The sequence below is a fragment of the Eschrichtius robustus genome, chromosome 10 (assembly GCF_028021215.1).
Source record: "Eschrichtius robustus isolate mEscRob2 chromosome 10, mEscRob2.pri, whole genome shotgun sequence".
In the NCBI taxonomy this organism is placed as follows: Eukaryota; Metazoa; Chordata; class Mammalia; order Artiodactyla; family Eschrichtiidae; genus Eschrichtius; species Eschrichtius robustus.
Window position 1 is genome coordinate 32,992,817 of NC_090833.1, and position 26,247 is coordinate 33,019,063.

At 37.0% G+C, this 26,247-nt stretch overlaps 1 protein-coding gene across 2 annotated transcripts in view; it reads right to left on the reverse strand.

Moving 5' to 3' along the window:
• The window catches only part of TGFBR1 (transforming growth factor beta receptor 1), a 67,980-nt gene that overhangs the window by 7,008 nt on the left and 34,725 nt on the right, over positions 1 to 26,247 (reverse strand). Inside the window, exons 2-8 of one of the 2 annotated variants that reach the window (XM_068551968.1) lie at positions 25,896 to 26,141; positions 22,710 to 22,940; positions 17,260 to 17,490; positions 13,059 to 13,226; positions 11,128 to 11,284; positions 1,309 to 1,433; positions 234 to 364 (exon numbers count right to left, since the gene is read on the reverse strand). In XM_068551968.1, the coding sequence (XP_068408069.1) occupies positions 234 to 364; positions 1,309 to 1,433; positions 11,128 to 11,284; positions 13,059 to 13,226; positions 17,260 to 17,490; positions 22,710 to 22,940; positions 25,896 to 26,141 (1,289 nt within the window). Of the gene's footprint in view, positions 1 to 233; positions 365 to 1,308; positions 1,434 to 11,127; positions 11,285 to 13,058; positions 13,227 to 17,259; positions 17,491 to 22,709; positions 22,953 to 25,895; positions 26,142 to 26,247 lie in introns of both variants that reach the window. The other variant, XM_068551967.1, reaches the window with a different exon arrangement.

The following is a 26,247-nucleotide window of genomic DNA, read 5'->3' on the forward strand; positions in this document are numbered from 1 at the left end:
CTTGTTTCATTGGCAGATCTAAACACTGTTCTGATACACTAATGGCCACTGAAAATGTTCCACAGCCCTTTCAATATACTTAAAATTGAACATGAAAAACAAATTATTCTGTTTTTACTCACTGAGGAATGGGAATTCTTAATGTCTGTTTTCCTTAAAGAAAAGTAGCAAATTTCCACTTACTAACCAGAAGCAGTTTAAAGAACTGTGTAGTATCCAAAATAAATACTCACTTCACAGCTCTGCCATCTGTTTGGAATATTTGGCCTTAACTTCTGTTCACAAACAACTTTTCTCATTTCTTCAACTGATGGATCAGAAGGTACAAGATCATAATAAGGCAGCTGGTAATCTTCATGAATTCCTACATTGGTAGAGAAAAAAAATCTATTTTGAAGGATTTACTCAGATAATCTCAGAGCATTCTTTGACCAGACAGAAAAGGAACAGCCGAGAGTCCTGTTACAGTGTCCCATTACTAAATCAGGTAAGTGGAACACAGCTTACAGACTGCAGTCTCTCATCCACGTCTGCATCAACAACCCACCTCCCTGAGTCAGTACTGAGCCCACACCTTGAAACTAAGTATCACCATGGGATCAGCAAAGGCTATTTTAATGATGGTTAACTATGAGCTGTGATGACCAGATTGACATTTTCTCCCAGAACCCTAATGCGCAAGAAATGAAACCTTTTATTCTACAAGTGCACAGCCTCTCAGTTGGTACGGGGATACACACTCTATCACTAAGGTGTGAATCTTACAAGGCAAGCCTGAGGTGCAAGTCCCTTCCTCTACTTGCGTCTCTCAGGTGAGCCTGGTCCTCAAGGATAAGAGACTATTTCTCAAGTAAACATTGAAAGTGCTCAGTCTAACACAAACTTACTTTAAAAAAGTGATGCAGCGCAGTATATGTATTCTGTATATGTAATTTCCAGCTCTCAATATTGAGAAAACCACAATCTCAGGGGGAAAAAATCAGTCTGACTCAGGTACATGCTAGAAATAGCTTCCTGGGTGGCCTCTCAAGTAGTCATCCATTATAAATATCTATATTCCAAGATAACAAGGGGTTGGTTTCTGTTGCTTCCCAAAATTCAAGTGGAAATAGAAAAAGACTACACTGGAATAAAGCTGTGTATTAGGATAAAACTATACACTAGGATAAAGCATGTCATGTCATTTATCTCTTTCATTTTTTCTGGCACTCTCAGTGATCACCAGGTAAACAATTTCATTCAATAAAAAAGGCAATTCTTGAACAACCTGTTCATAACAAAATGTTGGGGGAGGGGAGAGAGATTTACCACCAATGGAACATCGTCGAGCTATTTCCCAGAATACTAGTCCCATTGCATAGATGTCAGCACGTTTGAAGGATTCAAAGTGTTTCATATTTATGGAATCATCTAGAACTTCAGGGGCCATGTACCTAAAAAAGAAGTCAGCATTTTATTTTATGTAATAGTGACATTACTTTTAAACTGTTTCATAAACTTTTTTTACTCCTGGGCGGGGACGTGGGGGGAGGGTCAATATTAATTTTGACCTTTTCCCCCTTTCACTATGCTTCTGCTGTTTTTTAAATTAAAAAAAAAATTTTTTTTAATTGAAGTATAGTTGATTTACAATATTGTGTTAATCACTTTGCTATACAGCAGAAATTCAGTTATGCATATATATATATACACACATTCTTATTTAGATATTCTTTCCCATTATGGCTTATCATAGGATACTGCATATAGTTCTCTGTTCTACACAGTAGGACGTTGTTGTTTATCCATTCCACATACAATAGCTTACACCTGCTCACCCCAACCTCCCACTCCATCCTTCTCCCAACCCCCTCCCCCTTGGCAACCACAAGTCTGTTCTCTTTGTCCCTGAATCTGTTTCTGTTTTGTAGATAGGATTATTTGTGTCATATTTTAGATTCCACATATAAGTGATATCATATGGTATTTGTCTTTCTCTTTCTGACTTGCTTCACTTAGTATGATAATCTCTAGTTGCATCCATGTTGCTGCAAATGGCATTATTTTGTTCTTTTTCATGGCTGAGCAGTATTCCATTGTATCTATGTACCACATCTTCATTATCCATTCATCTGTTGATGGCCATTTAGGTTGTTTCCATGTTTTGGCTATTGTAAATAGTGCTGGTATGAACACAGGGGTGCATGTATCTTTTTGGATTACAGTTTTTTCTGGAGATATGCCCAGCAGTGGGATTGCTGGGTCATATGATAATTCTGTTTTTAGTTTTCTCCATACTGTTCTCCATAGTGGCTGTATCAACTTACATTATTCCCACCAACAGTGGAGGGTTCTGTTTTCTCCACATCCTCTCCAGCATTTTTTATTTGTAGAGTTTTTAATGATGGCCATTCTGACCAGTGTGAGGTAGTACCTCACTGTAGTTTTGATTTGCATTTCTCTAATAATTAGCGGAAATTGAGCATCTTTTCATGTGCCTATTGGCCATTTGTATTTCCTCCCTGGAGAAATGCCCATTTAGGTCTTCTGCCCATTTTTTGATTGGGTTGTTTTGCTGTTGTTGTTGTTGAGTTGTATGAGCTGTTTGTATATTTTGGAAATTAAGCCCTTCTCAGTCGCATCGTTTGCAAATATTTTCTCCCATTCTGTAGCTTGTCTTTTCATTTTTTTAATGGTTCCTTTCCTGTGCAAAAGCTTGGAAGTTTGACTAGGTCCCATTTGTTTGTTTTTATTTCTACTGCCTAGGCAGACTGACCTAAAAAACACTGGTGTGATTTATGTCAGAGAGTGTTTTGCCTGTGTTCTCCTCCAGGAGTTTTTGGTGTCATGTCTTATGTTTAAGTCTTCAAGCCACTCTGAGTTTATTTTTGTGTATGGCGAGAGGGTGTGTTCTAACTTCATCGATTTACATGCAGCTGTCCAACTTTTCCAACACCACTTGCTGAAGGAGAGTCTTTTTCCCATTGTATATTATTGTCTCCTTTGTTGAAGATTAATTGACTGTAGTGGTGTGGGTTTATCTGTGGGCTCTCTATTCTGTTCCATTGATGCATATGTCTGTTTTTGTGCCAATACCATGCTGTTTTGATTACTGTAGCTTTGTAGTGTTGTCTGAAGTCTGGGAGGGTTATGCTTCCTGCTTTGTTCTTTTTCTTCAGGATTGCTTTGACAATTCTGGGTCTTTTATGGTTCCATATAAATTTTAGGATTATTCTAGTTCTGTGAAAAACGTCATGAGTAATTTGGTAGGGACTGCATTAAATCTGTAGGTTGCTTTGGGTAGTATGGCCATTTTAACAATATTCTTCCAATCCAAGTGCATGGGATAGCTTTCCATTTCTTTGAATCATCTTCAGTTTCCTTTATTAATGTTTTAGAGTTCTCAAGTCTTTCGCCTCCTTGGGCAGGTTTATCCCTAAGTATTTTATTTTTGAGGGTGCAATTTTGAAAAGTATTGTTTTTTTTTTTAACATTCCCTCCCTGATGTTTCATTGTTAGTGTAAAGAAATGCAACCAGTTTCTGTACGTTAATCTTGTATCCTGCTACCTTGCTGAATTCATTTATCAGTTCTAGTAATCTCTGTGTGGAGTCTTTAGGGTTTTCTATATATAGAATCATGTCATCTGCATATAATGACAACTTTACCTCTTCCCTTCCAATTTGGATACCTTTTATTTCTTTTTCTTGTCTGATTGCTGTGGCTAGGACTACCAATACCATGTTGAATAGAAGAGGTGAGAGTGGACATCCTTGTCTTGTTCCAGATTTTAGTGGGAAGGCTTTCAGCTTTTCACCACTGAGTATTATATTGGCTGTGGGTTTGTCATAAATAGCTTTTGTTATGTTGAGATATGTTCCCTCTGTACCTACATTGGTAAGAGTTTTTTTTTTATCATGAATGGAATTTTGTCAAATGCTTTTTCTGCATCTATTGAGACAATCATGCAGTTTTTGTCTTTTCTTTTGTTCATGTGGTGTATCACGTTGATTTGTGAATGTTGAACCATCCTTGTGAACTTGCAATGAATCCCACTTGGTCATGGTGTATGATCTTTTTTGTGTGTTTTTGGATTCAGTTTGCTAATATTTTGTTGAGAAATTTTGCATCTATATTCATCAATGATATTGGCCTGTAATTTTCTTTTTTGCTGGTGTATTTGTCTGGTTTTGGTATCAGGGTGATGGTGGCTTCATAGAATGTCTTTGGGAGTGTTCACTCCTCTTCAATTTTTGGAAGAGTCAGAAGGATCAATGTAAGTTCTTCTTTGTATGGTAGAATTCACCTGTGGAGCTATTTGGTCCTGGACTTTTGTTTGTAGGGAGTTTTTATTTTTTTATTTTTATTTTTATTTTTTTTAGAAATTCACGTTCTTTTATTTATTTATTTATGACTGTGTTGAGTCTTCGTTTCTGTGTGAGGGCTTTCTCTAGCTGCGGCAAGTGGGGACCACTCTTCATCGCGGTGCGTGGGCCTCTCACCATCGCGGCCTCTCTTGTTGCGGAGCACAGGCTCCAGACGCGCAGGCTCAGTAATTGTGGCTCACGGGCCCAGTTGCTCCGTGGCATGTGGGATCTTCCCAGACCAGGGCTCGAACCCGTGTCCCCTGCATTGGCAGGCAGATTCTCAACCACTGCGCCACCAGGGAAGCCCTGTAGGGAGTTTTTAAATTACAGATTGTTTCACCTCTAAAGATCAGTCTGTTCAAATTATCTATTTTATTGGAATGTAACTGCTTTACAATGTTGTTAGTTTCTGCTCTACAACAAAGTGAATCAGCTGTATGTATCTATTTCTTTTGGATTCAATTTTGGTGGGCTGTATGTTTCTAGAAACTTGTCCATTTCTTCTAGGTTGTCAAATTTGTTGGCATATAATTGTTCACAGTATTCCCTTATGGTTTTTTTTATTTCTGCAGTATCAGTTGTTATGTCTCCTTTTTCATTTACTTTATTTGCATTCTCTCTCTTTTCTTCTTGGTGAGCCTGGCCAGAGGTTTGTCAATTTTGATTATCCTTTCAAAGAACCAGCTCTTGGCTGTATTGATTTTTTTCTATTTTTTTTTAAATCTCTATTTTATTTAAAATCTCTATTTTATTTTTTCCTCTGACCTTTATTACTTCCTTCCTTCTGCTGACTTTCAGGTTTTGTTTGTTCTCCTTTTTTCTAATTCTTTTAAGTAGTAGGTTAGGATGTTTGAGATTTTTCTTGTTTTTTGAGCAAGGTCTGTGTTGCTATGAACTTCTAAGAAATGCTTTTGCTGCATCCCATAGATTTTGTATGGTTGTGTTTTCATTGTCATCTGTCTCAAGGTATTTTTTTAAATATTTATTTTATTTATTCATTTTATTTATTTTGGCTGCGCTGGGTCTTAGCTGTGGCACGCAGGATCTTTAGTTGTGGCATGCAGACTTCTTAGTTGTGGCATGCGGACTTAGTTGCGGCTTGCGGACTTCTTAGTTACAGCATGCAGACTTCTTAGTTGCAGCATGCATGTGGGATCTAGTTTCCTGGCCAGGGATTGAACCCAGACCCCCTGCATTGGGAGTGCGGCGCCTTACCCATTGGACCACCAGGTAAGTCCCTCAAGGTATTTTTTAATTTCCTCTCTGATTTCATCATTGACCCATTGGTTTTTTAGTAGCATGCTGTTGAGTCTCCATGTAATCTTTTATTTTTTCTCATTTCTTTTCTGTGGTTGATTTCTAGTTTCATGCCATTGTGGTCAGAAAAGATGTTTGAGATAATTTCTATACTCTTAAATTTGTTGAGGCTTGTTTTATGCCCTAGTAATGTGGTCAATCCTAGAGAATGTTCCATGTGCACTTGAAAAGAATGTTTATTCTGGGGTTTTTTTTTTTTTTTTAATGTAATGTCCTGAAAATGTCAATTAAGCCTAACTGTTCTATTGTGTCATTTAGGAACTCTGTTGCCTTACTGATTTTCTGTCTAGAAGATATGTCCATTGATGTGAATGGGGTGTTAAAGTCTCCTACTATTATTGTATTCCCATCAATTTCTCCCTTTATGTCTGTTAGTATTTGTTTTATGTATTTAGGTACTCCTATATTATTAGGTGCATATATGTTGACAAGTATAAAATCCTCTTCCTGTATTGATCCTTTTTCATTGTATAGTGTCCTTCTCTCTTTCTTTATGGCCTTTGTTTGAAAGTCTATTTTGTCTGAGTATTGCAACCTCCCCTTTCTTTTCATTTCCATTTGCATGAAGTCTTTTTCCATCCCCTCACTTTCAATCTGTGTGTGTCCTTTGCCCTAAAGTGGGTCTCTTGTAGGCAGCATATTGTAGGCTCTTGTTTTTTTCTATCAAATCTGCCACTCTGTCTTTTTTTCTGTTTAAAAAAATTTATTTTATTCAAGTATTGTTGTAATTTCTACTGTACAGCAAAGTGATTCAGATATACATACATACATATACATACATATATATACACATATATATATATATACATATATATATATATTCCTTTTCATATTCTTTTCCATTATGGTTTACCACAGGATATTGAGAGATCTCTTTTTTTGAGAGAGAGTATATTTTTATTCTTATTTTTTAATTTAATTTTTTATTTTATACTTGGGTATAGTTGATTTACAATGTTGTGTTAGTTTCAGGTGTACAGCAAAGTGGTTCAGTTAATATATATACATATATCCATTCTTTTTCAGATTCTTTACCCATATAGGTTATCACAGAGTACTGACTAGAGTTCGTTGTGCTACACAGTAGGTTCTTATTGATTATCTGTTTTATATATAGTATTGTGTATATGTTAATCCCAACCTCCTGATTTATCACTACCCCCCTACCTTTCCCCTTTGGTAACCATAAATTTGTTTTCTAAGTCTGTGAGTCTGTTTCTACTTTGTAAATAAGTTCATTTGTATCATTTTTTAAATTGCACATGTAAGTGATATCATATGATATTTGTCTTTTTCTGACTTACTTCACTTAGTATGATAATCTCTAGGTCCATCCATGTTGCTGCAAGTGGCATTATTTCATTCTTTTTAATGGCTGAGTAATGGTCCATTGTGTGTGTGTGTGTGTGTGTGTGTGTATATATATACATATATGTGTGTGTGTGTGTGTGTATACACACACACACACCCCACATCTTCTTTACCCATTCTTCTGTCAGTGGACATTTAGACTGCTTCCATGTCTTGGCTATTTTAAATAGTGCTGCAATGAACATTGGGATGCATGTATCTTTTTGAATCATGGTTTTCTCGGATATATGCCCAGGAGTGAGATTGCTGGATCATATAGTAGTTCTATTTTTAGTTTTTTAGGGAACCTCCATACTGTTCTCCATGGTGGTTGTACCAATTTACATTCCCACCAACAGTGTAGGAGGGTTCCCTTTTCTCCACATCCTCTCCAGCATATTTATGGTTCATAGATTTTTTTGATGATGGCCATTCTGACTGGTGTGAGGTGATACCTCATTGTAGTTTTGATTTGCTTTTCTCTAATAATTAGCTGAGCATATTTTCATTTGCCTCTTGGCCATCTGTATGTCTTCTCTGGAGAAATATCACTTTAGGTCTTCTGCCCATTTTTTGATCGGGTTGCTTCTTTTTTTGATAGTGAGCCATATGAGCTGTTTGTAAATTTTAGAGACTAAGCCCTTGTCCATTGCATAGTTTGCAAATATTTTCTCCCATTCTGTGGTTGTTTTTTCGTTTTGTTTATGGTTTCCTTTGCTGTGCAGAAGCTTACCACTCTGTGTCTTTTGATTGGAGCATTTAGTCCATTGGCATTTAAGTAGCTATTGATAGATATGTTATTTATTGCCATTTTGACCTTGTTTTCCCATTGATTTTATATTTCTTCTTTGTCCTTTTCTATTATTTTTCCTTTTGTGGTTTGATGATTTTCTCTTGTATTACACTGATGTTCTCTTCTTTTTTGTTTTTGTCAATCTACTGTGATTATGTTTTTGATTTGTGGTTACTCTGTTTCTCAAATATGTTAACCCCGTCCTATATCTACTTGCCTTAGACTGGTAGTCATACAGGCTCAAACACATCTAGGAAATGAAAAAAAAAAAAATCTACATTTTCTTACCCTCCTTCCCCACAGTTTATGATTTTGATGTCCTCTTTTACATCTTCATGCTCATCCTCTTTTACATCTTCATGTTCATCCTTTTGCTGTTTATTGTGGTTATCTTCACTTTCACAGAATTTTTTTTTTTTTAATCTGTGTGTGTACTGGCTTATTTAGGTAATTTGCTTTCCAATTGTGATTTTCTCTTCCCTATAGACTGTTACTCCTTTTCTATTTAGAGAGAAGACCTTTCAATATTTCCTTTAGGATAGCTTTAGTATTGCTGTATTCTTTTAGTTTTTTGCTTGTCTGAGAAATTTTTTCTCTCTCCTTCTACTCTCAATGATAATCTTGCTGGGTAGAGTATCCTAGGTTGCAGATTTTTCCCTTTCAGGACTTTGAATATATCTTGCCACTCCCTTCTGGCCTGCAACATTTCTGTAGAGAAATCAGCTGATAACTTTACGGGGGATCCCTTGTAATTAACTCTTTTTCTCTTGCTGCCTTTAGAATCCTCTCTTTAACTTTTGCCATTTTTATTATAATAGGTTGTTATGTAGATCTGTTTGGGTTCACCTTGTTTGGGACCCTCTGTGCTTCCTGTACCTGGATATCTGTTTCCTTCCTTAGGTTTGGGAGGTTTTCAGTCATAATTTCTTCAAATACATTTTCGATCCCCTTTTCTCTTTCTTCCCCTTCTGGAATCCCTATTATGTGTAGATTGGCATGCTTTATATTATCCCATAGGTCTCTTTTTTTCGTTTGTCTGCCATCCTGATTGGGTGATTTCCGTATTCTATCTTCCAGGTCACTTACTCGTTCTTCTCAATTATTTATTCTGCTATTCATTGCCTTTACTTCAGTTTTTGTCTCAGCAAGTGAGTTTTCTAATTTTTCTTGGTTTCTCTTTATGGTTTCTAGTTCCTTTTTATAGTACTCTGCATTTCTGTTGATAGCCTTTCTTAATTCCTTCAGTATTTTCACTACTTCCTTTTTGAAATCAGTGTCCCCTAGACCGAAGAGGTCTGTTTCATTGTTTGTTCTTTCAGGGGAATTCTAATGGTCTTTTAACTGGGAGTGGTTCCTCTGCTTCTTCACTTTACTTGTATTTCTCTTATTCTGTGAGTTTAGGAGAAAGTTATCTATGGTGGTCTTGGAAGACTGTTTATATGTGGGGGTGTCCCTGTGTACCTTGTGTGGGTTTAATACTTTCGGTGCAAGGGCTGTTTTTAGTACGGATGCCTGTCACCTCTTTCCTCAGCATGTGCTGGCAGTTATCCCCTTGATAGAGGGTGTGCAGATGCAGTGGCCGATGCCTGGTCCTGGGGTTCTTGGTGGTGGTAGCAGCTCACGTGTGCCCCCAGAGCACATGAGGGGAGCAGAGGCAGCTCACAATCGCTCCTGGAGCCTGGGGGGGTGTGGGGGGTGGGCGTGTATCGTGACTGCTCCAGGAGTTTGTGTAGGCTGTGTCCTGCTGCCTGAGAGCTCATGCCAGGAAAAAGGCTGTAATGGCAGGTCCCAACCCTCCCCTCATGCACTGCCCACACAATGGCACCTGGCCTCTAAGGCAGCCCAGGCTTCCTCTGTGTATAACCTCAGGTGCAGTCAGTTGCACCAGCCTCCAGCCCCTTCAGACTGTTTCTACACAGCCCACCCCTGTCCTCTCCCTGGGTCTGATCTCTGAAGCTCAAGCTTCCACACATAACTGAGATCATATTAGACTCGAGAAAAATATTAAATATCCCAACTGGTTTGCAAATTAATGATGTCAACCAAATCCCATGAAAAGCTGAAACAGCAATTTTATGCTATCTGCCTTATGATCTAAGTTTCCAATGACCCACACGTAATAACTGACTATCCTAGGTGTCCTAATGTACACCACCTACTTGGCTATGCACTATGTACTATATTTTAATCTACAAGTCTTCTCACTAATACAGGATAAAAGGAAAGACAAAGACATACTCCAAGGAACAAAATAATAGATAAAAATGAATGCCAGTTCTCCTATTGATACCACCTTGCACAGTTCTGAGGTTTCAAAAATCCTAGGACTCACAAAGACCTGCAGCAACCACTGCCTGGAACACTGAGTCAAGAGATCTGAGAGTCCCTGTTGAATCCATAAATCACAAATACGACTGAGATAGAATGAAGTTTGGCTCTATTCAAGTCCAAGGTAGCAGTCTGAAGATATGCGGTGGCAAATGCTGTGATACACAGAGCAAAGCCTTTTGGGTCAGAAAGGCCCAGGTTCAAATCTCAGCTCTTCAGCTTACCATCCATGAGGTTGGTTGGCCGCATTACTTAACCTCCACAAGGCGGTTTCCTCATCTCTGAATTGAGGGTAGTGATACCCACCCTAATTAGGTCCTTTGAGTACTCATAGACTCAACAAATATTTATTGAGGACTTACTATGTATTAGGCACTGTGATGGATGCTGGGAATACAAGGCTGCTCTCAAGCAGCTTATGATCCAATGGAATATACAGACAAATAAATGGACAGTTATAATGTGCTAAGTGCCTCAATGGTCCAAGTTTAGCATGCAGTGAGGGCCCTTGCCAAGGACACCTAACAGTCCAGAAAAGGATTTCTATGAGAAAGGAAGACTAAGTACAAGTTAGGGAAATAAAAGCAGAAAGTATGCTCTAGGATACAGCACATGGGAAAGTCATGTTTTCAGGAAATAAAAATATGAAAACAGTTGGGCTAACTACAGCACAACATTTGAAGAGAGCAATAAATGATATACATAAAAGACCCATTAAAATGATTGGCACATAGTAGGTACCCCATAAACATTAGCTACTATTATGATAACTAAAATAACGGTAATATTTTCTGGAAAGGCCACCTTTCATCAGCAGTTACCTTTTTAAGTCAGGTAACCTTGGTTTCAGAGCAGGCAAGACCATGAGATCTTCTACCTGTGAGCAATCTAATAAAGTACAAGGTCGAGTTTCAGAAAAGATATGTATCTAGAAATGAGAAGGAAAAGAAGTCAATTTCAGAACATATTAATCACTGTGTAGCCATAAGTATACCTTTTTGTTCCCACTCTGTGGTTTGGAGCAATATCAATTGTATCTGTGGCCGAATCATGTCTTACTGCCAGTCCCAAGTCTGCAATACAGCAAGTTCCATTCTTCTTTACCAAGATATTCTTTGATTTCAAATCCCTATGAGCAATGGCTGGTTTTCCTAAAGAAAGAAAAAAATTAAACATGGTTGCTTAAATGGTAATACCAATCACAAATCTCACCTTTAGGTTCAAAAGCTTCTCTTCCCATCCCAGTGTTGAAGCATTTCAGCCCCCATCACCGCAATACCTGGGCCATTACTAAACCACCTTAAGTGAATCATTACACAAAAAGTTGCTGAAATTACATTTCTTCAAAGAAAATAGATGATGCTCAAAAAATATAAGTCTAATACTCAAAGACTGGGGGGTTAAAGATACTAGTTTGTTGATACCCTATGAATTTTTTACAGGAATCCTAGTCACTGATACTCGAATTCAAGAACCAAGAATCTCAATCACTTCCTTTTTGTCTATCAACTGGAATATACTTATTAAATGTATAATACCTTAATACTAACCACTAGAAAAAGTTGTACTATGCAGGGACTATGTATTTTAATCTAGAAGTCTTCTCACTAAAACAGGAAAAAAAATAAAATTTTAAAAATAATTTAAAAATAATTAAAATTTAAAAATAATAATTACAATGTGGAAAACTTGGAACCCTCAGAGACTGCTGATTGATGGAAATGTAAAATAGTACAGGCACTTGGAAAAAAAAGTCTGGCAGTTTCTTTAGATCCAGTAATTCCACTCCCAGGTATATATCCAAGAGAACTGGAAACATGTCCACACAAAAACTTGTACAACAATGTTCATAGCAGCATTATTCATAACAGCTCAAAGTGGAAACAACCCAAATGTCCATCACTGATGAATGGATACCCAAAATGTGGTATATCCATACAATGAAATATTCCTCAGCCATAAAAAAGAATGAATTTCTGATAAATGCTGCAGCATGGATGAACCTTGAAAATACACTGAGAAAGAAACCAGTCACAAAAGATCACATATTGTATGATTCCATCTATATGCTATGTCCCGAATAAGCAAATCTATAGAGATGGAAAGTATATTAGAGGTTGCCTAAGGCTAAAGAGTTTGGGGGGAAATGGGGAATGACTGCTAAGAACTACAGGGTTCTTTTAAGATGATGAAAATGTTCTAAAACTGATTGTGGTGACAGCTGTACAACTCTGTGAATATACTAAAAACCACTGAATTGTATACCAAATGGGTAAATTATAACTCAATAAAGCTATTATAATCAACAATAATAAAATTTACAAAGATGGCTGGCTGAGATAGTAAAACAGCATGTGTGTTGTGTGTTGTAAAGTTGGGAGTGGGGGAGTCATCAGGTAGCAAGTGGATAATCATTAGAGCAGAGAATATATTGGCATCTGATATCTTATATGGCACAAAAATCAAAGCATAAAAATTTCATAACTAAAACTTAGTATTCAATTTTTCAACTGTAAAACTGTCTCATGCAGTCTCCTTATCCTAGGGTCAAATATAATTATTAGGTAGCCAGATAACATTTATGTAGCATGTTGATGTTTACAAAGCTTTTTCACATTTCATATGGTACTGCACATAAACTAAATTCCAAAATCAAGATCCTCAAAAATCACAAGAAAGACTAAATGCTACTACTTTTAAGAACTTACAAAAATATCAGTATTGTTAACAATGATTGGAGAATCTCTGAACAAATTCCCAGATTCATAACTCCACCTTAGATTTTCAACAGAAAGGTAAAATATTCTCATCTAAAAACTCATTTTAAATATCTCCAATTAAGCTGACTTCTTGCAAAAATTTTCTGAACAGACATTAGATCCATGGGAATTTAAAGCTTAAAATAACAGGATTGCTTTGAGTTACCTTGGGTACCAACTATCTCCATGTGAAGATGGGCAAGTCCACTTGCTGTGGACAGAGCGAGTTTTATCATTCCTTCCACAGTAACTGTGTATCTGTTCAAGTAATCAAAAAGGGATCCATGCTCATGATAATCTGACACCAACCAGAGCTGAGTCCATGTACCATTGTCTGCCAAGTAGAATAACAATATTTCAGATGGGCTATAGAACATTTATGATTTATTCAAAAGTTATCACTTTTTACTCTCAATCCTGAATCACACAACTGCAATATGTTGGTACCTTAAATTTGTATATATTTCTTTCATATTTTCTTGTATTTCAGTTTTCTTATACTTTCATGTATGTATCCTTTAGATCCTTAAAGTAAGCCCCTTAATCTTGAGATAAGGCAAGGATAACTAATCCCATTCAAGAGAGAAGGAATCATAGTTCAAAAATGGTGATGTTGAGTCCACACAGATGGTAGCAGGGCTGGGATAATGCTTCGAGGAATGCCTGGTTCAAGTTAGGTGCTCAACGATTGTTTCTGGAAGGGGGGAGGGAAACAAGGGAGGAGGGAGGGAAGAAGATGAGAAGTACCTGGAACCTAGTGTGGCTATAGTGGGAATGGAATATTATTGGACAAACTGAAAGGGAGCTTAAATGAGAAATGCAAGCTTTAATGACAAACAGACTGTGTATACCGTTCACAAAGAAGCCAGAAAAGATTACAATTCCAAGGTTTCCAGATTAGAAAAGTATAAAAATAGTGGTATCACTGACACACGGGGAAGCTGAGACAGGAGCTAAAAATGTCACGAGGAGAAAAGGCTGGGACTGAATCCAGTTTTACACAAGGTGATTTTGAACCTCAACAACTAGGAATATGTGTTCTTCCAAAAGTTCCTTTGTAAGCCAGGACATGAATTGGAAATGTAAGTTCCCATGAGAATCATGGTAAAGGTTCTGGCTGGGCTTCTAGGCTAGGCTGGTCCACAAAAGCCAATTTAACCTAGGAGTAGCTGGAAAATCATATATTTCACAAAATCATGAAAGCAAAAAAAGTATTACAACAATACTAGGAGGCAGGACAATTCAGTAAAAGATGCACACTTGGAGTCATTCTGACTTGGGCTGGAATCAGGGCCTGGCTGTCACTGACTACATGACCTCAGACAAGTTTCTTAACCAATGAGCCTTTGTTCCTTCTCTTACACAACAAGAATACCTTACTTTGCGAGACTACTAAGAAGATTTTAAAAATAGGATAATAGATTTTTAAAAAGCATTTAGTACAATGCATGGCACATAAGAACTTCCCCATTGTTGTAAAACAAAAGAAAAAACTCAGATTGACATAAAATAATTTCTATATTTTGAAGGTTGTTAATTGAAAGAAAGCAATTCTGATTAGAAAAGAATTAAGGAATGAAATGTTTTCAGAAGATTCTGGAGGAGATTTCTGGGTATTTTCGAAAGGATTTAGATATTCATGATACTAGTTCTTTATCAACTTGTTTCTTCATAAACTTTGTAAACTGATTCTGTTCAAACTTATACCTTTCCTTGATACAGGTACATCACTAGCTTTATCTGCATGCTTATTAACCATACCTGAATTCTGAAAGGCTCACAAATACAAGAAATAAATAGGAACACAGCAAGATGGAAGAATGGGAGGTTTTCTGAGGTAACTGACAAGACAGGTGGAAGGAAGAAGGACATATGAGAGGCTATGCCCACATAAAGGGTTGTCTAAGGTGGAATTAACTAAATCAGTATGAGAAAGATAACGAAAACGGGAATAGGGGGTGGAGGGGCTAGGTTCTAGGCAAAGTCCATTAACCCCTGACAAAGAAGAAAGGAGGTGTAGGGAAGAGCCAGCAGGGTTGCCAGTTCCCATGGTAACCTCCAGATGACAGTACCAGCTTGGCTGCTGCCTGAGCGAAAGGGAAGAGTTCAGGGCACAGCAGCAGGAACATTTTGTGTCAGTTAGTGTGTTTACAACTTGGAACAAGCCTAAAACATGCTGGGCCTGGGTAAGGGTTGAACCTCAAAATGCAGATTTGAAAGTCACCACTACCTACCATTGAGTTTGAAAGCAAAAATGTGGGTAAGTTCTTTGAGGGAGAAATTACTATTTGTAGAATTAGAGCCTTCATATGTATTAAGAAAACAAAAACACCTATTAAGAAATAAGAAAGTCCAGAGTCACAGAATACAAAGGTTGTTTTAAGGGTTGGGGGAGAAGCTAAATGGTGTCGAAGACAGAAGAAAGTGAAAACTAAGGACTTGGTCAGACTATCATCACTGCTTTTGTTTATTTGTTTTTAAATTAAGTAGTACTGAATTGGTAGTATCTATTGATAATCCCTGCTTAGATCCATCACCGCCCCTAAGTCACAAAAAGCAGATAATCACACACACCTCCTCATTTGATGCAATAGAAAGAATATGTAGAAAGTATATAATATTTTCAGGAAACCAATAAAATAATCAGATTCAGTCTCTAATTTTAACTACCAGTTTTCAAATTATACAAGGAGCAAGTTCAGAGATACTATAAGAATTCAATTAGCAAATCTAGAATATGATAAGCCCTATAGGACAAACAATCCAGTGTCTTCAACTGCAAGAAGAAAAAAAAAGACAAAGGGGAACCCTAGTGATTTTAAGGGATTTGAGATAAATATCAACCCAATGCAGTGGATCCTAAAGTGAATAACCAATTGTTAAAAAAAAAAAAAAAGGGGGGGGGAGACCACTGCAGAAATGTGAAACTGACTAGATATTTGATGGCATTTTTAAAATTGACAATGGTAGTATGGTTATGTTTCACAAAAAAAGATTCCCCATAATCTAAAGATACAAACTGAGATATTTATGGATGAAAAGATATGCTATCTGGGATTAGCTTCAAATAATTCAGAGGGGGCAGAGTAGGTGGAATCAGAGCTCAAATATGGTTGGCAGTGAGCTGATAATTGTTGAAGCTGGGTGATGGGGGTTCATTATACTATTCTCTACTTTTCTATATACTGGAAATTTTCTATAAATGTTTAAAAAAACAAGTAATAAATGTTTGTTGTAAATAAATTTGAAAATACAGAGAAGCAAAAAGAAAAATCAAAATCACCCATGAACACAAACTGAGATTAAACATTGTTAATATTTCAAAGAAATAAATATTGTTGAAGAAAATGGGAAGGGAGAGAAGTAAAAAGATGACTATGGTTATGGCCTTTAAAAAAGATAATGATAGCATTTTTTTAAAAAAAATAGGAAAGGTGGGAAATGCATTTGATTCAGGGTGGGTGTGATGAGAGTCGAGTTGTAATACTGGGTTGGCCAAAAAGTTCGTTTGGGTTTTTCTGTAACATCTCACGCAAAATCCCAAATGAACTTTTTGGCCAACCCAATACAAGCCTCTGACAAAAGCTATAAAGGTAGGATTGTGGGCACTACTATAAATAACTGAAGCCAGGAAAGTAAATGAAGTGCAGTCTGAAATCACTTTTCACAGTCACCTCTCATGCTGACTGTCTACTGACATGGCTTCCTCACTTGCTTCAGCATCTGATCTGCCCCCAGGCCTCAAGCACCTGTGTACCACAGGCAAGAAAAGGTCCACATGGTTACTAAGGGCAAGGTGGTTTTGGAGAAACCATTTCTCTATTTAAGTGAGTTTACTTAAAAGATTAATCTATTTAGCCCTTAGCGATTTAAACACAGAATACACTGAGAAGTTATTCTTACTCTCCCTATACATAAGGTCATTAGGAAATATTAGAATGCCCTAATGGTCAGGAAGAGATTAAAAGGAAACATATCTGAGCTCTAGCCTATCATCCCAAAACTCTGGGCAACCAGAGTTTATAAATTTTTTTTCTACGTTATGACTATCCTCAGTAACTAACTAACTTCCCAGAACCAAACCAAACCAAAAGCATGTAACCTTTTTTTTTTTTTTCTTTTTTAAAATAGCTCTTTACATTTTATAAAGCAATTTAGAGGTTTAGGAACATGGTGTCAAAAGTCAAGAAAATCCTTAAGAAGTTCCTGTTTCTAAAGGCTTCTAATATATTCTATTTTACTTAATGGGTCTAATTTATATGGCAAACATCCATTTCTCATCAAATATGACAATGTTTAATAGTCTTATTTGTGGAAAGGATTAAATATATTTTGTTACACTCAAAGGAGAAGCAAATGTTACTGACCTTTATTGTCTGCTGCTATAAATCCCAAGATGTTTTCATGACGTAACATGACGGTCTGATAAATCTCTGCCTCACGGAACCATGAACGTTCTTCTCTAGAGGAGAATATTTTAACAGCAACTTCTTCTCCTCTCCATTTTCCTCGCCAAACTTCTCCAAAACGACCTTTGCCAATACTTTCTTGTAACACAATAGTTCTTGCAATTGTCCTCTGAACAAGCAAGGGTAAACCTAAAGATAAAAATAAATAGTATTCGACACAAACAATCAATATCGGTACCTGTTTGTAACACCACGATAGGCGTTAAAAGAGTGACTCAGAAAGGTTTAACTCCTTAAAGGAACTTACAATCTCACTGAGGAAAGATAGAGTAAATTTTCAAAAACAATAATTCATGATAAAAGGAAAATAATAAATAAAATAAAAGAATCCAGAAACTCCTGCCTAGAGAGTCAAGGTAGGCTTTAAAAGATAAGCTGGATTTAGACTGTCCTTTACAGAAGGGATAGGACCAAAGAAGAAGACAAGGAGGTAAGGTGTTTAGGTAGGAGGAATATGCAAGCAAAAGTAGAAGAAACAAATGGCTGATACATGTTTAGGGAACCAGCTTAGATAGATAAGCAGAAAAAGGATGTATGTAGTAAAACAGTAGAAGAGAAGAGAAGAGAAGCTGCACCAGAATGTGAAGAGTACTGAATGCCCGGCTCAAGATGACCAATGAGAGCTGTGGGTGAAAGAGGAACTAGTAAACATTTCCATTCATTTCATGGAAGGAAAGAAATAATTTAAAAATCTTATTTCAGAAAGATGAGTCTGGTAACAGTTTTACAAATGGGAGGAGAAAAGTGTGTAAGCACAAGAAATGTAGAAGTAAATTCTGGTCTAACTTTTAATAAATCAGTAAAAATTATCACAGAAACCATTTCAAGACAAACAATTTACCAATTTACGCACCAGGAACTGGCTGCCTAGGCGACACTAATATCTTAAGGAATGATGCCAAGTAACTTACCTTGGTGATGAGACATTGGCAGTTTTCTCACCAAGTGAACTTGCCTTACTATAAAATACATAGTTTTAAATATTACCACACTTATTTCATTTACATAGAAGTATTTACTAACTACCTACAAAATTTAAGTAACACTATATTTGGGACTATTCCAATTCCCCATGGACTAAGAACTGTCAAATTATACTGACACAAAATATCAGTGTACATCATGTTCTACAGTATTTTATTTATACAGTCTAATACATATAAATTTGTGTCACTTATAAGCTATCTTGAGTTGCCTGCTAGATCAAATTAAACTAATGGAAGTAAATAAAATTATCTGGTCTCTTTGATTCTCTGGTATGAAATACTTATAAATCCAAATGTTAAACCTTTAAGTTGTCTCTTTTCATCTTTAAGTTTCTCAAATAGATCCTTCCTTCCCCTTGCTCTATCCATCCTCCCTACTTCCTGCAAAGTAGTTAGCAGTCTAATTGTAAACAATTGTTTTTATAAGGAGACTGCTGGTTAAAAATAAATCTGTGAAAAATCCTTATTTAAATCAAGGAGCTCTTTTGTATTATGAATAACCAATTCCTAATTATGTTGTTTACAGTAGACACTAGCTTACTAAATTTTCTTAAAGCCTTTGAACAGGGCCACACCATGTACTTAAAGATTTAAAGTATACTTAAGAGTTCATTTCAGGAGGCTGATCTGGAAGTTAGAAATGCAGGGAGTAAAGAAGAAAGGGAATAGCAAATGGGAAGTCTGAAAATGCCTGACACATTCAGGACTCACGCAGGGTCAGGAAAGCCTAACAGGACAAAGAAAGTCTTTGTCTTCCCCTTCACAACTGGATTCTAGATGCAGAACTGGAATTAAAAATCAAATCTAGATTTATCATATTATCTGTATTTGGTTACCATAACCCACATGAAAATCTGAGCATTTTTTAAAAAGTAATAGTTTTCTTCTAAAGACAAAAATAAACAGGCCTAATTCAGATCTCTATATTCTCTGCTTTACTTCTGTACCTTTTAGAACTGCTTGAGAGAAAACTTCAACAGGGAAACAGGGTCCAAGCACCTTTACATGCAGTGAACAACAGAAATAAGACCTGAAGGACATGCATGCATTAAAGAGATCATAAGCATGAATGAGACATAATAAACATTGGCCTAAGAGACGCACACTCTCAAAAACTGGCACACAGGGGACTTCCCTGGTAGCACAGTGGATGGAACTCCGCACTCCCAATGCAGGGGGCCCGGGTTCGATCCCTGGTTGGGGAGCTGTATCCCGCGTGAGTGCCACAACTAGGGAGCCCATGTGCCACAACTAAGGAGCCTGCCTGCCGCAACTAAGACCCAGCACAACCAAATAAATAAATCTGGCCCACACTTGCGTGTTCCCACATACTTTGCAATCTAATGACAGCTTAAATATGGGCACATGCACAACCTGTGATTCAAATAAATGCAACAGGGATACAATTAGCTTTAGGTTTAGAGCTAGGTGCCAGAACCCATCTCTCCATTGTCTCCCTGCAATTCCTAAGTTAAAAGTACAGTCTTTGAAAGGGAGAGATAGGGCCTTTCCTAAATTATGGTCATATAGTACTGAGTAATAAACATTCGAATTCATAACATAAAATGTTTTATCTTTTCCTCAATGAGTGAAAGAACTAAAAAGGATATTATACACAGACATTTGACTTACTCAGAGGCATGAGTCCCATTCATGAAATGGCATTCAGGCTTATAATAAATAGAAGGAAAAGCAATGGAATTTTCTGCTGTCATTCAACAGAAGACAGCTTTTGTCTGGATAAATCTGAAAGCCATTAACACAGAATAAACTATGACAGGGAAGGAGGCCTTAAACTAGCTTTTTTGTACAATGCAGCAAATTCATACTGTATATCAGATTTTTTTCCAAATATCTTTTCAATAAGAATAACACCTGTCATTTGGATATAACTTTACAGTCTACCAAGTGCTTAAGTGCTTTCACACAAACATGTCGTTTCATTTGAACCTCACAACAATCCAGTAACGTACACTGGGCAGGGTTCATTACTTTCATTTTAAAGATGAAATAACTCAGGCATGAGACATCAGCTAACTGCCCAAAGCCACAGAGCTGGCAAACAATGCAGGCAAGTTTTTGCAGGGTGTAAAAGGAGGCATAAAAGGAGGGAGAGAAGCTTTCAGACAATAGAGCTGGGTCCCTGACAGATCTAGAAATATAGATAAAATGGAAAAAGAACAATTCCATTCTGTACTACAATTCCATTCTTCATGTCTGTATCTTAAAAGGTAAATAAATATATTCTTATTCAGAAACAAACTGCCATCCAGACAGCAATTTCTTTTAATCCTTTAGGTAGGCTTGATCTCCCTGAGGCCTGATACATACCACTGTGCCAAGTGGCATGAGCTGCTTTGATTTCCCTCGGTGTTAAGTGTGGCAACAAGAGAGCAGGTCCAAGGGATTAATACCAAATGATCTAAAGCCACCCTAATTTTCTGTGACTTTGGCCCCTGCTTATCATACTTTTTTGGTCCAGGTTAGCTTCTAGAATGAGCCAGATATTCTTTGGGAACCCTTTGAACTAACTCAGAATCAAAGGGGAACCCTAAAATAATCTCTCTCCACTCCTCCACCACTCCTGCCCAAAGACTGTCACATCTTCAGTATAAGGCTGCTCCATCTCAATCCAGCCAGTCACTGCCTCCCTCCTCACAACAGTCACAGGGATCCCTTAAGGCTGCCTTAAGAGACCCGGGCTCCACTGTAAGCCTGTATGTATCCTAGCAGTCATGGGCAGAACTCACTTACTGAATACGTACGGCCAAATTCTACAGAAGAAAACTTCATGTCATGAAATCAGTTTCTTCATATTTAAATGAATAAACATACATACATATACATGAATATACCTTCATTCCCTTAAAGACATTTGTCATTATGTGAACTTTCTTTATCATCAGATGTGATTTTGTGCTTCAGAGTCATATTCCTTCCCCAGTCACAATTTCTGCTTTAAAGTTCCTTCAGGGACTTCCCTGGTGGCGCAGTGGTTAAGAATCTGCCTGCCAATGCAGGGGACAAGGGTCCGAGCCCTGGTCCAGGAAGATCCCACATGCCATGGAGCAACTAAGCCCGTGCTCCACAACTACTGAGCCTGCGTGCCACAACTACTGAAGCCCACGCGCCTAGAGCCCGTGCTCCGCAACAAGAGAAGCCACCGCAATGAAGAGTAGCCCCCACTCGCCACAACTAGAGAAAGCCTGTGCACAGCAACAAAGACCCAACGCAGCCAAAAAATAAAATTAATTAATTAATTAATTTAAAAAAACAAAGTTCCTTTAATCACTTGATTATAAAATTCATGAAATTTTCATTATACATATTTTTTAAATCTTTTTATCCGTGAATCTAGCCCTTATTTGAAGTTAATTTATACTTTTTAAAGGACAGTACATCTCATTTAAAAGTCCTAACAAACCACTTTAAGTATTATTATCAGCAGTATCTGTCCCATATTTCTGATGAGGAAACAGAAGCCCAAGGAGAAAACATGGTTTAACCTAGATCAGACAGCCAATCAGTGACAAAGCTTGCACTGGAATCTAGATCTCTTAATTCCTGGCTAGGAATTAAGTGTCAAATTACAATACTGTAGAGGATAGGAGTCTTCTTCTCTTAGTATCCTTCCAAAGCACATGTAAGAAAAAGTAAAAAATAAATCCCTTTTTGATTTAAATATGAAGCACTGATTGCTATGCCAGAATTTGCTTCAGGTAATTAGATAATCTATTTCTGATCCCACAAAAATCAAAGAGAACTGAGAAAAGCAAATATCAGAAGGGCCATGGATCCATAAAGCTATATTAAATAAAAAGGTGGTCAGACTTTTTTCTAAAGTGAGAAAATGACTAAAAATTCATTAGTTTAATAAAAAACTAGGCCTGAGCCAGAGACAGCAATTTAATGTTGAAAAAGCAAATAACCTTCACAATTCTAAACACACTCTCTGTCATGCCTGCTTTCAATACAAAAATAAAGCTGCTAAACAGTCCTGAAGAGAATGGGTAAACTGCAGATTATTTAAACATCTGTGAACTTCGGCCTCAGCTACAGAGGAATAACTGTCTTTATTCTCACAGAGTCATGAGAAGGTGAGAATGTTTTCAAAGTTACACAAATGTGAAGGTGACTTACTTTTACTGCTCAAATAAGTCAGTCAATTCTATTTGTCCTTACTAAACTAGCCGTGGTCAGATACAGACCTAGCTTAAAGACCTTTATTAGGTTCAACGCTGGAGTAGTATTCACACTATCCCAAGTTTTAACATACTAAGCCAACTGGCTTAGCCAACTAATAAATAACACAGTTAATTTTAAAAAGACATCTTAGGAAAAAGAAAAAAACAAATACATTACCTGATCCAGAACCCGATGTTGTCATATCATAAATTAAATCTTTTAACGTAGTACCCTCTGAAATAAAGGGGCGATCTAATGAAGGATCCTCTTCATTTGGCACTCGATGGTGAATGACAGTGCGGTTATGGCAGATATAGACCATCAACATGAGTGAGATGCAGACGAAGCATACTGGTCCAGCAATGACAGCTGCCAGTTCGACAGGACCAAGGCCAGATGATGGCTTTCCTGGAAAAGGGCCTCAAGTGAAATAAACATCAACAACAATAACACTGTAGGCGGCATCCACAATTTCCTAAATCCTCCACATTTCCTGCAGTTGGCCACTACCACCATTAGTCAGAGCCTCTTTACAGCAGCTCATAGAGGTCAAACCCGTAACAAGTGAAGCACTTAATCTTCTCCCATTGGCTCTCCTTTTATGATCACCAGCTCTGTCAACATCCACTTAGTCTTCCTGAAGTCTTGAGCCATCCCCTAAATAACAAGGCCAGCTACCACAAACACTGTAGGACCACCCCCCACCCCACTTAGCCCTCTCAGATCTTTAATAGAAGAACCAATAATCTGGAACAACTCCCATTAAATATTTCTTAAGTCACTGTCTTCTTTTTTCTTTTTTTTTTTTTAAAGTAGTTTAGCTTATCTTCTTATTCCAAGGCTAGTATATGCTCATAGCAGGAAAAAAAATTAAAAAGTATAAATACAGATGAGCAAAATTTTTTAAAAAATGAACTACAGCCTCACCATCCCCCCCAAACTCACCTGTGTATATATCTCCACCAATTTTTTTTCATGCAAAAATATATCCTCTTTTTTTTAATAGAGTTTGCATGTGTATACTTTCTAGTTTATTTTAATCACTTAGACTTTTAATTAAAGACTTTTTTTTTATAACCTCTTCTAACAATTAACAATTTGCATTGTTTCAGAAACATTAATTACAACTATTTTGGCATTCATTCTGACACGTGCTGGTTCATGGCTCACCACCCTTTCTTTCACATCACATCTTTATCATTCTTGAGATCTTTATTTGGATTGATTTCATATGATAAAGACTCCTAATTCTAGTAATTCCTTTCAGAAAGAGTATATGGGTCCTTATACACTGAATACTTAATTATCTAAAGATGCTTGTTGCCTTTATATATGAAAAATCTTGGCTCATCTAAAGAATTTTGGGTAACAAGCAATATATGATATTCCATTGCCTTCTGGTATTTAAAAAAAGCAAAAAATCTGAACTTTTTTTTTCCTTTTATAGGTAACCAGTGTTCACTTGTGCTGAATGTGTGCACAATTTTTCTTTATTCTTGAAAACTGATAGTTTTTTCATTATATATATTTGGTTAAGTATTTTTTCATTAATTTTACATAGTATTTCTTCTCTCTTCTGTCCTTTTGCCTTTTTCTGGTTTCATGCTAAGCATATTGGATCACCTAGATCTGTCCTCTATGTCTCTTAATTTGCTCACCAACCGTCTTTTTCTCTGAATTGTAACACAATTTCTCAAGTTTGTCTTGCTTTAAGCTTGTCTCACACTTGACAATAAAGTTACAACATCCAGTCTGCTGTTCACTTTCAATACTGCATTTTTTAAAATAATTCATCAATTGAGCTTTTCATCTGAAAGCGATCTTAACAACTGTGAAATGTTCTCGTTTCACTGTGAACAACTGAAAACAGACCTTGGACTGTCTGAAAGTTCTTCCCTAACATGTTGTAAGTGTATTTCATAGGATGACATCTACTCTCATTTATCCAGTTCAGTTCACTTCTTTTGAACCATGGAATCTTTCCATTTGGTAAATTTTTTTGCTGTCTGATTATCAGGGACCTGGGAATGAGGTATTTGTGTATTTTAGCATTAAAAATAAAGTGAGCTCTTCATAAGGTTTTGTGAGTCTCCATTCTGATATTTCAAGCCATTTCAAACAATGGAAATGGGGAATTCTGGAATTATCATTCACCTTGTCATATTAGAATTGCAGATACCTATTAAAAGTCAGAAAAATTTTTTTAAAAAAAGTCAGAAAAATTTTTTTAAAAAAAGTCAGAAAAATTACAGTCTGACAGAGCTTTGCCACAGGGACCTTCTCTATCATGCTGAAGATTTGGTTTTACTTTGCTGTTATCACTCGAGCTAGGTGGAGGACTGCCTTCCTTTTACAACTGGCAGGACTGGCCCTTTTCCTCTGAGCTACAGCAGTGCTTCCTACTTTAATTAGCATGATGCCTAGACCAACTCTGAGTGGAAAGTGAGCACTGAAAGCAGATGCTTCCTAAAGGAGAATTGAGAGTTTGCCCCTGTAGCCTAGCCTCACACCCAGCCCCTCAGCTTAAGGTATTGGTGGGATTCTGCAAGAGGGTCTTTCACCTACTTCTTTTCCTAGTTAGTCAGTTCTTCACTAGTCTGTTACAATCTGCACTATAAACTGCAGAGTTCCTCACAACTATAGGCATGTGGGTGGCATTTCTTCCATTAATTCTCTTAGCATTAATACAGGTTTTCCTCATTTTTGTATTCCTTTGATTATTATAGTAGGTATTTTGGATTTGGGGAAAGTGCCAGAAGAGTTAAACAGATGAGCTCAGACTGGCATCTTAAACCAGAACCTTAGAATTAATCTAATCCTAAGCATTTATGAAGCTTTCAAATCCCTGGCTCTTCCAGGACATTTTAAAATATAAACTATGGTGAAGGACCAAAAACCTAGAAATCGTATATAATAATTTATACATAAAGATCATAAGGCAAGGTGATATTACAAAATGAAGGCACCTGGACTGTTCAGTGCTGCTCTCAATTCCCGCCCATTACTGACTGCTTTAAAAGGCTGGAGCATTATACAAGGAAAAAATTTCACTCTGAGGACAAAGTAGGGATACTCTGAGGACATATTGCTATGGTGGGCTTTATCAGGATTCTCTAAAGGAGGCTACCCTTTTAGGCACAACAGACCTCAGAGAAAGTATCTTGGAACCACCTTCTCAAACAACACACACGCAGGAGTCAGGATCTTGGCTACCCTTATAACTCTAGTACTTTGGACAGGTTACTTCTTGCCTCTATACTGAATAAACTGGGGTAGACAATTTCTAAGATCCCTTCCAGCTCTAAAATCATAGTCTAAGAGCTTTTCTTGTAGTATCAAGAAAAAACTTATACAACAACTTACCAACAGTTGGGAGTTCTATTTTATTGCAATGGTCCTGATTGCAGCAATATGTTGTAGTAACAGACCCAGTTTTTGAAGATGGTGCACATACAAATGGCCTGTCTCGTGGAATTAGGTCGATTTCAGCTATACACATGCTATTATGTATAACTTTGTCTGTGGTCTCTGTGACAGAGACAAAGCAGAGCCCATCTGTGACACAAGTAAAATTGTCTTTTGTACAAAGGTGGCAGAAACACTGTAATGCTGGGGGGAAAAGAAAAGATGCTATCAGAAAAAATTCTCAAGGTTAACAATTTTAAATTATCCCATATTCTCTGTACTAATAACATTCCTGATTCTATTATAATTA